This window comes from Acyrthosiphon pisum, chromosome A2 (assembly GCF_005508785.2).
Source record: "Acyrthosiphon pisum isolate AL4f chromosome A2, pea_aphid_22Mar2018_4r6ur, whole genome shotgun sequence".
NCBI lineage: Eukaryota > Metazoa > Arthropoda > Insecta > Hemiptera > Aphididae > Acyrthosiphon > Acyrthosiphon pisum.
In genome coordinates, this window is record NC_042495.1 from 76,379,710 (window position 1) to 76,394,354 (window position 14,645).

The window sequence follows — 14,645 nt, forward strand, 5'->3', positions numbered from 1 at the left end:
TTTTTAAACAGTTCAAAAAAAAATATTAAAATTTAATGAAAATCGCCTAAGTTAGGGCTAATGATTATTGTGAATTTCTAAGAATAATAGTTATGTTACCTATGCATACGGCATTAGCAAAATACGGTTCGCATGTTCATTATTACAATCACGCTGATTTTTCGGCTAAAATTAAAAATAATAATTAGCCCTGACTTGGGCGATTTTCATTAAATTTCAATATTTTTTTTTTAATTGTTTTAAAAAATATGATCAACAAAATGGCTATCTTGGAAATTTAATAAATTTATTTTTCTAAAAAAATTTTTTTGATAATTTTTGAATTTTTGAAAAAAAAAATGGAATATTATGTTATTCAATCAGAATTTCCATACTTATTACTGTGAAAAAATTGCATTCAAATATATTGATTTTCCACGGAGATACTAAGGGTGATACGGGATTTCTAGGACACACTGTATAATATTTCAATATATAACGATAACTGATAAAAACTATCATAATGATCTATACATTTACTTCGAGATACCTACGAAACACAACACGACTAGGTATATATATACTAGTGCATATAATATATGCACTCCGTATTACGAATAGTTTAGGCCGGGGTTTATAGACTATGAATAAGAGCAGAGATGTAGAATGATTAGTAAGAAGAATCATTACAAAAATTAAGCTAATTAATTAATTCAATGAAATATTCAAACTTTTTTATTTTCGCTTTTGTTGGACGTCGGGACATCAAATTAACCAGATATTGAGGTTTATCTATCGAATATTTCTATCCTACTAAGTAACTGTAGGACTAAATGAATCGAAAAAATTAGGAAACATACGATAAATATCTATGAAATTATATTATTATAATCAAAATCGTTCCAATTTATTAATTATTACGAGTCAAATTATTGTTCGGTGATGATACCGCCATGACCTCGGCAATGGCGCCAGCTATTCTCGATACTATACAACTATATACTACTATAGTATGGTCGAATACTCGATTATTTCTGGCGATTGATAAACAAAACACTAATCAAGGTTAACGTTATATAATATATTATTTTAAAAGGATTTGCAAGCACCACCATCCAAGCGTCACCATTCCCTAAATCGTTTTGACGAGGCGTTACCTATGTTCAGGCCGATATTAGAAATGTCAAAAGTTGTACACCCGCCGTAAATATAAGAAGAATACAATTGCACAAACATTTTTTTAATATATATATATATAAATGGTAGCCCCCCCCCCCCCAGTGGCGTAGCCAGGATTTTTTTTCGGGAGGTACTGATCAACTTTTACACTTTTACACATTAAATACGTACTAGCACAAATAGATAGCTGAAAAGTGTTGATACATATTGTACATTTTTAAATATTTTAAATACAATTTAAGACTTTTTGAGCTACTATCATAGACCATTAAAATAATTTTTAACATTTCGGGGGGGGCTGCAGCCCCTAAGCCCCTCCCCTGGATACGCCACTGCCCCCCCCCCCCATAAACAAATTCTGCGTAGGTACACCATCGACAGCCGGGCTTACAATTTCTGCCATTTCACAGTATATATTAATATTACAACAATTTCGTATATTATATAGAGAGATATGATACAGAGAGGTAGACTACTCATTTCCTATACATTTGTCTACTTGAAAATATTTTATTCTAATCCACAAGAATAACTAATAATTTATTAAATGCATTTTAAAATAATATTTTATATAACGTTAACCTTGATTAGTGTTTTGTTTATCAATCACCAGAAATAATCGAGTATTCGACCTCAACAGGCAACAAAACGGAAACCGCGCCAAAAGCTGTGACTGCTGACGATACTATGGCGGAAGCGGCGGCGTCGGCGTGTCGCCGACTCAAAGCCGGGCCGCCACGTGCGGCGAAATGTTCTTATCAGTAAAGATGATACAGGAAGCGCGCGCGAAAAGGCCGAATGATCGAAAACCACGGCGGCAGAAATCTAAAAGCCGAAGTGGCGAAATCCCCGTGTAACATTGAGGTGATTCATATTTTGAATCACATAAAAGTCTAATATCTACAGATATGGGCGAGTTGGCAAAAATAATTTTCGAATAAAAAGAATACTTTTACTATTTCAGTATTTCCTGGTAAAAATTATAACGCGTCTATACTCTATAGTCTATAGGATTTAGTATTTACAACAGTCAGGTAATTAATACTTATTGATATCAGTTCGTATATCAAAAATAATAAATAGGCCCATTATTGATTATATCTGGTGACTGGGGTAGTATATAGTGTTTAGTCTGTTTAGACCCCACCCCCAACACCAATTTTTTTTAAAGACGTACAATTGAAATCATAAGTTATGACACGTAATTTTGGATCATCATCCCGCACCGAATAATATTCAAGATTCAGCCTTGCAAAGATACTCTATTAATCGCATTATTGCGCTATCACTGCATTTCACAAATCATGATATTTTGAATAAATCTATTTATTTTCTAGTAAAAATCATTCGGAATTAGGTATTGGCGTGTTTTGTGGGTCTCGAATGCGAGGCGAGGTTGATTGTTGAATCATTCGATCGTTTTGGCGCCAGTACCCGTGGCTGACCACAAAATATTGTGCGCCGAGATCAGCTACAGATACAAACATCTCCTACTATTATCATATTATAGACCATTCCGATCACGGGTTCGAGTGTACGACACTACGGCGGTCGACGACGATCATATTTTATTATTAGTATTATTACTAAAGCAAAATAAATACGATTTACGGGCAGCGCGGCGAATGATAAGAACCCACATACCTCTCGATTTGTAGCAAATAGCAGACACTGGCCGTCAGATAAGATGCGGCTCGGATATGATCGCAACTCAAAGCGAACTCACTCGCTCGCTCAATTGACAGCGATTTTTGATCAGGCACGAACCAACGGCAAAACGAAAGAACTAAAATATTTATCAATATTATTGTTGCACGATAACACACTATGGTCTATGGAACACACGCAAAACGCGATTAAAACCAACGAAATCGTCGCGATCAGACGACAACAGCAACTGCGGTGATATTAACCCGGTCCGACACCAGTCTGGGGGAACCATAATTACCGGGCCGACGGCCATGCTGCGAGAATTCCATTCATCGCGAGTGCGACGTTGCCAATACGCCGACGACGATGATTCACCACCGTCCATAGGTCGACCGGGTGAACTTACTGTTTTATTAGGTACAAAAAATGTACTGCGTATGAAGCTTTAACGGCTCCTTGCAAAATTATAAAAAATGAAAAATAAATTAATATTTTTTTAATAATCTTTATTTTTATTTTATTTTACTTTAGTTGTTTACATAATTTATAACACACCACACACATTATATATTTTTTAGCTGCCTACATCGATTATATTATAAGAACGCCGACATTTGAAATAAAATGCGCCCCTGCTGACGTTGCCACTGACTGACTGACTGCCATACTTATTAGTTATTAGTTATTACTTAATTCCCTTCCTATGGGCTATGCCATTGCAACTACCGATATTATATTAGTTATTTTACCATTATAATCAGGACAACCTCGACGAAGTACATACCTACTCATTGACTATATTTATAGTCTATATTTGACTATATATACTATATATATACTAATATACTTATATATACTCCCACATTGAAATTTAAAAAATCGCTCCATAAACGTTAGAGGCATTTTTAAAAATGTTTATTATTATAGCCTTATGAAGGTATTGTATCTTTATATATTCCCTTATTTCACTTTTAGAAAAATGTTTGTATTTAATTATTAAAATCTGTCAGTGGCATTATAATATTAATATAATATAATATATTAATATAATATGTCTATAATAGTGTTTGACTTTGATATACTAGTTTATAATTATTTATATTTTACAAAGGAATAATTTATTGGTAAAAGCTATAGATAAACATAAATCTATCACGGACAGAAAAAGTACCTAATACAATTCACAAACTACAAAGTACAATCCTAGGTATAATTTGTATTTTGTAGTTAGTGAATTGTGTTACTTTTAAATTGTCGTTAGACTTCGAATTGATTTTTATATACTTATTATATATTATAATATACTTGTAATGCAATAAAGCAATCGTAATTGAAAAAAAATCCATGGAAAAAAATCCCCAAACAAACTACTTTGGTTTAAATTATAAAAGACAGTATTTAGGTATGTACCTATATAATTTAATATCGAAATAAAAATGTACCTATATAAAAATAATAATAGGTAGGTAATAATTATGACCAGGATTTAAATTCTCTAAAAGCTAACCAAATATGCTCTAAGAAATAACAAAATATGACCTAAAAAAATACATTTGAACCACAATAATGTCCTTAAAAATTACCCAAAGATTCCTGAGTAAATTAAGTTGCCAAAAATAATAAAATAAAATTTTAATTATTCGATGTATATAACGGATTTTGTACTTGAAAAGCATTTCCTGCAGATTACTAGGTTATTCCCATGCGACTTCCCAAAAATTAATGCGTTTTGCATTCCAATCCGGGCCCTTCAGTAATAATAATAATATTGTCTGTCCGTGTATAAGACTAACTCAGAAGTTAGCACTCGCTTGCAGAAGTTGTTGAAAAAAATATTAAATAATATAAATAAATAACTATAGGTACCCATAATATATATTAATAATTATAACATTGTATATAGACAGTCAGTCATGAAAAAAAGTCATTGGGATTTATAAATCCACCTTGCAGCTTAATAGGTTTAGGCGCTGCAGCTCCTTGCAGCCGGTCACCGTTGTTATCGGCCGACACGCCTACATCGGCTACCTACATCCTCAGTTTTATCAATCTGTCCGGCAGACTTTGGTGACTTTAACTTCGATCTGCCGTGGCAATATCATCACTGGCTGCATATGACAGGAATCATCTGCTTAGCCGTTATAACAAGACACATTGGCCGTGGAAAGTAACTGACAGCACGAAGTCAAACGAACGTTGTATGTCCTCCGATCGCAAGGCTTTGGCTAATGCATCTCAGAGGACTATTTTACCAGACTTGACCATATTCTTACGTTGTCTTGAACCTAACTAGCTACCGAACAGGGTTGATTTTTGGCTTAAACATTTTGACCTGCGTGGCCTTCGACGGGCCAAACAATGGTTGTCGGCATGTTTTCACTACAGATATGTGGAAATGTGTACTTTGATCCGAGAAAACCAGATATAATTGAAGAAAATGTAACAGTTTTCAGAATTGTACACATTTCCACATTTCTATAATGAAAACGAGCCAATAACCAGCTAAGCTCCCCCCCCCCAAAAAAAAAAAACTTAGGACATACAATTTTTAAATGCTACATTGCAATGGTTCGTTTGCCTTTAATATATTCAGCCCCCCCCCCCAAGTCAAAAGTTGATATTGCGCCTAAGTTTCGATCAAAATAATTGAATTTTTCAACAATCACACTAGAATATTATGAATTATTATGGAATTTTAAGTATTTTTTTAAAGATTAAATTTAAATGATTTAATCATATCTGCAAACCTACGGATACAAAAAAAAATACTTAAAATTTCATAATTCATAAAATTCTAGTATGATTGTTGAAAAATTCAATAATTTTAATCGAAACATTGACTCGTTGCCATTTAATCAATTTTGATTTTAGAGCTATGGTAAAAAGGACCAAATCGACTTAAAAAAATTCGGTCTGTCCGAATTTGGTGTTCAAAATACCTGTTGCCATTTAAAAAAATGCAAGTTGTATTGCGCATGCGCACACGGAAAGATCTAAAAATGTAAAAATCATCAAGAAATGTGTATTTATGTATTCCCTATCCCTTCCTGAAAACCGCATATTAATCCGATGTCACTGGACAGAAATATTTAGTGTTACCTTTAAAAGGAATCACACTGTATATTTACTGTCTTACCTACTTCAGTGATGTGCCTAGGGATGGGAGAGGGGTTATTCAACCTACGTTATATTTGGTCAATAAGGTTTATGTACGGTACCTACTACGATATGAATTTAGACCTTCCACAATGTGGTATTGGAGATTTCAAATTCGCCAAAAGTACTTTTTTTCATAAATGTACAAATATTTTAACAAACAAAAATGTAGGTACCTATATACTGAAAGTATATTGAATACTCTTAGAGATTTGGATTTATATTAAAAAATGTTGAGAGGCAGTATTAAAATACCTACGTTATACAATATTACAATATATGACACCAAGTATTTAAATACGTAGGTACCTATATACTAGGTACCTACTACCTACCTACCTATTTTGAATACATTTGAAAACTATTCTTAAATGACTATAGGTTAACCTATAGCTGTTATTAATAAATATCTACCATGACTCAGACTTTAAAAATCTCAGCTAACTAAGGTTTGAACACAAATTGTCCAGCCTGTTCCTAGTAATATATTTTGAGAAGCCCGGCACTTAATATATTTATTGAGTAAGCATAATTCCATAATGATGTATCATGTATTGACTATTGAGTATTGAGTACAAAATACACAGTAGGTATTAGTTATGAGAAATGAGATAGGTACCTACATAATATATTACAGAATGTAGTTGGTGCCTGTAGAAATCTTGTTAACGTTTGTTATAATAATAATAATACAAAGTCGTTTACAATTATTATATATGAATGAATGAGAATTTGAGAAGTATAATATGTGTTACCTATATTGAATAACACACAAGTTCGGTTCAATGCCCATTATATCAATTGGAAATTTGTCATTGACCACTGGGCTCCGCGTATTAAATGTATATACATTATGTCATTATTATACATATTATATCAAATATAATAATATGTACCTACCTATAGGTATAAATGTATAATACCTACATATTTGATGTGAATCGTGATTCGTTATGTAGATAATATATTAGCAGGTATTTAGACCACCTGACTAGTGACTACTTACTTATAGTACCAAATTGCAAATATATATACAGCTATACAGGTACCTACCTCGTCTCAATAACGCTAAAAAATAATAGTAAAAGATTATAGGTATTGACATATTGTTACTTAACGATCAGATGTGTGTAGATAGGTACACATGAATGGCGGGGTTTGGTCAATGATTTTGGCTTTTTATAACTACCTAGGTACATAATATAAACATGTGAAAATATTTTTATATAGCCGATATTATATTATTATTATATACATAAATATATATTTTTTTAGGTACACATAATACCCTATCCCACACATGACACATCTATTGGAAATTTACATGTACGCATGTAACGCATTTGATTTGTCCATGGGGAGGGGGGCAAAATTCACTTGGGTCTGACCTATATACAAACATGTATTCAATAGTAAAATTTGTAGGTATGCTTTATTTTTAACTTAAAATCATTAATCAGTCTGAATTTCTATGCAGATTTTTGAAATAAATTATTATTTATAGATAATTGATGATGTTTAGGTGAGGGCAGGGACACTATGCCCTCCCTAAACGGCACACCAGTAGTATATAGGTAGGTACTAGATTGGTACCTATAGGTACACTCTAAGCCTAACAGTGCCCAAACTTGATATATCATATGCATATCGCAAGAGCCAGGTCCTATTATTTTAGTAGGTATAGATAGAGCCGTGCAGGTCGGCGTCCTTAATTGCTATGATGTTTCTAGACCGATTGATGTTTGCACCAATAGATTTATCACAAATTAAATAGGAGTAGGTATATCGATTGTTTCAGGAAAATATTCACAAGAATTCATTATAATTATTTTAATCAAACATACCAAATATGTTTATGTTAAAAGATAACTGGATTACATTTTCAAACTAAATTGTAAACAAAATACAAAGAAAATACATTTTTTTTCTATACCCCGAAATGGTAAAATAAATCCAACCATGCTACCATTTAGGTAGATACTATTTTTTTTTTATATTTTTTTTAAATGATTGTCAATAGCAAGTTTAGTACAATAATTATTACACATAAAAAATATCTGAACACAAAATGTTTTCTATTTTTTTATATATATTTTTTTAGAAAATCACATTGATCAAAATATGTAATCAAGTATCTATGCTTACGCCATATATTATAATATTTAATAACCAAAAACAAACTTATATTAGTTTTTCTTTTTACAAAATAAAAATATAAATAAATTGTATTCAAATACTTACAATAGATTTATTTTGATGTAAATACTAATTTTAGAATCAGTAGTACCAGCATAACAAGTAAAACTAGAATAATTATCATATGGGAAGGGAAACAACTTACACAAGACAATTATCTATCTTACTTTATGGAATTTGTACAGATGAAAAGGTACATAATATATTTTGGAAAAAGAGTTTATTTGTTTACAAGTTATTTATTTACCTAAACCACCCATTAAATTACCAAGACCTCCTCCAGCACCTTGTTGTAACTGCCGCATAACATTTTGCAGTCCTGGCATTCCACCTAAAAGTGTTATTTGTTATTTAATAAAAATAAATAATATTAATAAATATTATTATGTCAACTAAATAGCCAACGTTGTGTCAACAGTAAAAATTGCAAATCATAAGGTTTTCAAGTTTACAAAAAAATAAGATCACTTTAATAAATTGAATTGCTTTATGCATAAATATACCAATTTGCTGCAAAACCCTGGGATCCATCATTTTTGTAATTTGTTGATTAAGCTTGGCCATTTGTGATGGGTTGACATTTTTGGACATATCACCGCTCTTGAATAATCCCTTGATTCCACCCATTTTTTTTACGACTCCAGCAAACTTTGTATATTGAGATATAAGCTCTCGTACTTCACGTTCTGTAACACCGGCTCCCTGGGAAACTCTAATTATACGTCCTGGTTGTTTTGTAAACAATTTTGCTCCATCTCTATGGTCGAGTTCTATCATATAAATATAAGCATAGAGTTTTTTTTATTGTACAGTTAATTATAAATTTTATATTTAATTGCATTGAAATAATTTACCTCCATCATTCATACTGTCCATAATTGTCATAAGCTTTTTTAATCGAGCCATGGATTCCATTTCACTACCTTTAGATAAGAAATCTTGACTAAATCCTGGTATCATACCCTATAAAAAAAAGGTAAGTCTCTTTAACAATAATTTTAATTATAGAAAATCAACAAAAGCTTAACCATGATTTGTGAAAATGGACCCATCTTCATAATGTTTTGAAATTGCTCGTACATATCTCTAATTGTGAACTGCCCGTGTTTTATTTTCTCAATTAACTCTTCATTATCTTCTAGTTTTAATTCATTTACTTTGTCGATGAGTCCTTCGATATCACCCATACCAAGCAGTTTGGAGACGAATGGCTTTGTTTTGAATGGTTCAAAATCATCTATGTGTTCTCCAGTACCAATGAAAATGATTGGACTCTTCGTAGCTGCCACACTGTTTAACAAATTGAATAAAACATAAGCATATTTTACTGGCACGAAATCCAATAGCCATTAAAAACAAAATTAATAATCAATAGATGAAACAAAGTTTCTAAAATATAATTCAATTTAAAAGAAATCGATAGCAAAAAAAAAATGTATTTCAATTAATTACGCGCTAAGTGCTCCTCCTCCTTTTGCATGGCCATCAAGCTTAGTGATCACTACAGAACCAATGTTGACTTTATCTTTAAAAGCTCGAGCTTGCCCTTCACAAGCTTGACCGATTGTTGCGTCCATAACAAATACAATGTTATCAGGTTTCTAAAACAGATTATCTTTATTATATGATATTTTAATGAAATATAGAATATTTTATTTTGAAGTTTTCTCACAATAGTATTTGACACTTGTAACATTTCTTCGAATAAAGAAGCTTCTTGTTTATGCCGTCCACTAGTGTCAACAACAATTATTTCAAAACCTTCTTTTTTGAACATATCTACACCATCTTGAGCTATCACAACAGGATCTACTTCGGTATAACTGAAATAATAATCAACATATTTTAATAACTGAAAATTATAAAATTTAGATATAAGATAACTTGTATGGAATTTTAAGATATAAGTAATAATTAGCGATTAACTGAAACAAACAAATAAGAGTTAAATAATTGTGCACACCTTCCGTAAAATGGTATTTGAGCTTTAGTAGCGTTCTGTTTCAACTGATCATATGCTCCAGCCCGAAAGGTATCCGCACACACAAGACAAGTTTTCCAGTTTTTTTTTAGATAGTAATATGCCAACTTAGTACAAGTTGTTGTCTTACCAGAACCCTGTAGACCGACAAACATGATTATGTTTGGTCGGCCTTTTACTGGCTGATAAGATTTTACACCAGGATCTACCAACTGAAAACAAATCAGAATGAGTGTGAGATTGAACAAAGTAACCGTCAAGTTGCGAGTGTGCATTGTCTTACTTTCACTAGTTCTTTGAACACGGCGCTCTGTATCATGCGCCTCTTGTTTAGCCCTCCGGCCATCTCGTCAAAGTCAATGACATTACGTACATTCTCCCTAAGTTTTTTGACAAGCATAACATTGACGTTGGCTTCCAGCAGAGCCGCACAGATGTCTTTTAGCATGGAGTTCAACACCTACGGCAGATATACATAATTCGAACTTAATACATTTTCAATATGCACTGTAAACCATTAACGTACCTCTTCATTGATGACGCTGGCGTTATTCAGACCCCGAAGGGCTGAAGTGATCTTACGGCCCAAATCGGCCAAAACCATTTTGACGCTGGCTTAGCCCAAAAAAAATATATTAATAAGCGTACTAGTCCATGTAGAAACTTGTTTTGAAATTTCACTTTTTATCATCAATTTGATAACAACTCTACTACGTACACCACACACTATCTCTTAGTCCAACTGTGTCGTAGCTGATACAGTGTTGCCCAATAAGTGCGAAAATAGTCGTGCGTTTTTTGGATTAAAATCAATAATTTTACTATTTTATTGTGTCAAATGTTATCATAGTGGTTATCAAATTTAAATCGTGGAATTACTATTCTGTGATATTACGCTCCCAAAATCCCATCTCTCAAGTCTCAAGCCCAACACGAGTCGCTACCACACATCTCAATATTTCAGTATTTACAAATTTACAATATAATGTTCACCATGATCACAATATTATTATAAATTATAAAATACTATATTGTTATTTTGTTCACTTTGCGCTATTTTTACTTAACTTTTGAAGTACCGCACTCAGTACTTGGCTGTTGTAAAATGGTACATAATATAAATGTAACTTCATCATAACATAGTGTTGAAAGGTTTTATATAATATTTGTATTATTAATAATGATCTTTAAATATATTTTTCTGTGACGAAATTTGTTTCAAATGTCTTCAATGTTTGAAATAACTGATTTACAAAGTATGTGTACATACATTTGTCTTTTTCAACATCGTTTTATGTATAAATAAATACATTTTTTTTTTCTAACAGAAATCGGAGTCGGCCTGGCTGGTTTTGGAATATCGTTTCTATTCCTGGGCATGTTGTTGCTGTTTGACAAAGGACTTTTAGCCATTGGCAATGTGAGTACCTACACAAATTTATAAACAATTATGACAATTTCCTGTCCTTGATATTACTTTTTTACAAGTTAATTTGTGCAAATTTGTGCATACGTTTTAAAATTAACTAATTTATTTTTGTTTAATTATTTCATTTTTTATTTAGATATTGTTCATAGTGGGTCTTAGTTGTGTCATTGGTGTACAACGAACTTTAAAGTTCTTTTTCCAAAGGCAAAAAATCAAAGCATCTTTGTCATTTTTTGGCGGAATATCAGTTGTTCTTTTTGGATGGCCAATTGTAGGAATGCTATTGGAAATTTATGGATTTATACTTCTGTTCAGGTAAGTTTGCTAGCCTTTCTTCGGTACATATTAGTTATTACCCCGCCACCAAGCAGTTTAAAATGTGATTATCCCGTCACCAAGTGACCTTACCATCAGTTGCAATTTTTAATCTAAAATTTCGATATTCATGATCAATATTTCTCTGTAGATATCTAAATATTTTATGTGTAGGATTGAAAAATGATAAATAATTCTTCTAATATTTGAAATTGTAGTATTATGTTTGTATGTAGTCAGCCTGTTACTGTAAATATGTGTAATTTCAAGTGCATACAGCATTCGTACCTTCAAAATAATTTTAAGATACTATATATAAATCATTTTCCACAAAATATAATATTTACTGGCGCACAATTTTTACAACAAAAACATATCTATGAAACAAATAAGATTTAGCTTAAGTAGTTTAAGGATTAGCAGGAAATTATCTTATCTTTTTATATTTCTTTAGGTCTAATTCTTAACTATGCTACTATCAGGCCCGGATTGGGCTTGCAAGCTACCGAGTAAATCTCAAAGTGGCATAGGACGGTCATGAGGTTTAGTCATAATTTTATTTCTATGTGATAATGAGATGTTAGTACAAAGTACAAACAATATTGTAAAATTTAATTAATCAAATTATTGAACCGCATAGTAGCTAATTGCTGTAATCATACGTTAAAAATCATAAAACTCGGTGAGCCAATGGCTACTATTATAATTGTATAGAAAATATTATTATTATTTACTTTTAATTTAAAGTGTTGTAACAATATATTAAACATTGCTCCTCAATTTAACAGATTATTTGTTTTTCAGTGGTTTCTTTCCAGTAGCAATAAATTTCATGCGCCGAGTACCATTATTGGGAACTTTACTCAATTTGCCTGGCATAACTGGAGTGAGTAATTAATAATTAAAAAAAAAAAAAAAATGTTAATTATGTGAGATTAATATATTACATATCGACTTTGTTTTAGTTGTTAGATCGAGTGGCAGGTGATACGAGACGAACGATGGTATGAATAACCATTACAAATATTACAAACAAATAAATTACTTCATAAAAATTTTATGTGTAATATTTTTTTAATGTAAATAAATAAAAGTAGATTGTTTGAAAATGTATATGTAATTTAACTTGCATTTTATTAAATAATTATACAGTATTTATGAAAGTTGTAAAAAATATATATTTTTTTAAATTTATCTCTTTAATAGAATATAATTCTATATGTAGTAAATGATTGAAATTTGTTATAAATTTTATTAAACTTTTCATTTTATTTTTAGGACTTCAATTGATGTTATACTTAAGTTATTACGACATAATTCCTACTAACTGGACATTCCTGGGCTACTTGCTTCCAGTTACCTATTTTTTATGACTTATATACATAATTCAGTATATTATAACATTACCAATAAATTTAATTTCATTGATAATATAATTTGTTTTATAAATTCTCTGTATTACAAATTTATTTTCATTATATACAAGTAATTTTTAAGTTACCACATTAATTAACCAGCTAATGGCACAACGATTGATTTGATACAAATATATATTATACATTGTAATTGTTATTTTATAAGCCAATTGTATTATATATTTATAAGTATAATAATATGATGAATGTGTAACTAAATCATTAAGCACAAAAACCCTCTTAGTGTCGTTAGTGATATCGATACACTGTTTGTTTTCTCTCTGGCCCATGCGCAACACAGACAAGACGTTTCTCACAAAATCATTTTTTTTTTATGTTTAGACAATTACACAATGTTACAAAAAACATTTTATCTGTGTGTGCATAGGATCTGAGAGAATTCTTACAAACATAATATTCAGTCAAAGTTTAAATAAAGAAAATTGGTCAATTTATTTTAATATTACACCTAATTTGTTTTATAAGACAGTTGTCCATTTGGAATGCAATTGTCTTAGGTCAAAATAAACACTCATAATATAGTTCAGGTAAAAATATGGAAAATTTAAAGCTGTATATTTTTACTCTATACCGTAATATTTAATTGTATTCTGTTAATTCATGTTTTCAAGTCATAAAGTATTATGACTCTAATACTCTATGATAGTATGATGTAAGTTGTTGACACTGGTCCGCCATTCTTTATCTTACCAAATACCGACCATGGTCTGGCGTCTAGACACTGCCTATTTTGTTAAAAAAATTATTATGCATTGTTGTTTTGGGTGTTATATAGGATATATACTAAATATTGTTATATTGTAAATGATAAAAACTGTAAATTTCAATCATAACGAACATCGATTTTCATTATTTCATCAATCCGAAATCTGATTATCTGAATAGATCTCTATTGATTTTACAATGTTTTATATTTGTGTGTCATCACATTTTGGGGCTGTAAAAGAGCTTTAATATTCTACTTCAGCAATTTATTCTTTTGATAGGAAAGTGAATATTGTTGGTACTTGTAAAATACTTAGTAATATTATGGGCTAACAGATATTAATCGTCTTCACTCAGAATCTTTTTTCGTATACCTACAATGGGTTTATATAATTTAATTTAAATTTAACACATTAGCAGTCTAGCATTACCTACAAACCACTTACCTGCTTTTTTTGAACTTCCCTCTGTTAATATCATCATCAGTTATTCTTATCGTCCTACCATAGAACAATATAGAAGCGAAACTCGATCAGCTGATGGGTGAAGTGTTTACCTATGATCTGAAGTCCGAACAATGAAACTGTTTCCGTAACACTGACATGATGTTATACCCGTA

The 14,645-nt window shown here is 31.1% G+C and overlaps 3 protein-coding genes across 5 annotated transcripts in view; 1 reads left to right on the forward strand and 2 right to left on the reverse strand.

The window, feature by feature from the left end:
• The window catches only part of LOC103308223 (mitochondrial ribosome-associated GTPase 2), a 56,547-nt gene extending 53,434 nt beyond the window's left edge, over window positions 1-3,113 (reverse strand). Inside the window, exon 1 of the mRNA XM_029489155.1 lies at window positions 2,803-3,113. The gene's annotated coding sequence lies outside the window, so the exon portion shown is untranslated. The remainder of the gene's footprint in view (window positions 1-2,802) is intronic.
• A 4,920-nt stretch (window positions 3,114-8,033) lies between these two features.
• On the reverse strand, window positions 8,034-10,829 carry LOC100159217 (signal recognition particle 54 kDa protein). Its single transcript, XM_001951480.5, has 9 exons — window positions 10,668-10,829; window positions 10,425-10,601; window positions 10,124-10,353; window positions 9,833-9,983; window positions 9,613-9,761; window positions 9,189-9,450; window positions 9,015-9,123; window positions 8,664-8,930; window positions 8,034-8,491 (listed from the first exon to the last, which is right to left on the reverse strand). Exons 1-9 carry the CDS (start codon window positions 10,743-10,745, stop codon window positions 8,400-8,402), a joined length of 1,515 nt encoding a protein of 504 aa, XP_001951515.1. The 5' UTR covers window positions 10,746-10,829; the 3' UTR covers window positions 8,034-8,399.
• Window positions 10,830-11,029: 200 nt separating this feature from the next.
• LOC100161258 (vesicle transport protein GOT1B) lies at window positions 11,030-13,755 on the forward strand. 3 transcript variants are annotated; one of them, XM_001951594.5, is made up of 6 exons: window positions 11,030-11,397; window positions 11,470-11,561; window positions 11,707-11,885; window positions 12,690-12,771; window positions 12,851-12,889; window positions 13,164-13,755. In XM_001951594.5, the coding sequence occupies exons 1-6, from the start codon at window positions 11,364-11,366 to the stop codon at window positions 13,173-13,175; spliced, it is 438 nt and encodes a 145-aa protein (XP_001951629.1). In that variant the 5' UTR covers window positions 11,030-11,363; the 3' UTR covers window positions 13,176-13,755.
• Window positions 13,756-14,645: the final 890 nt, after the last annotated feature.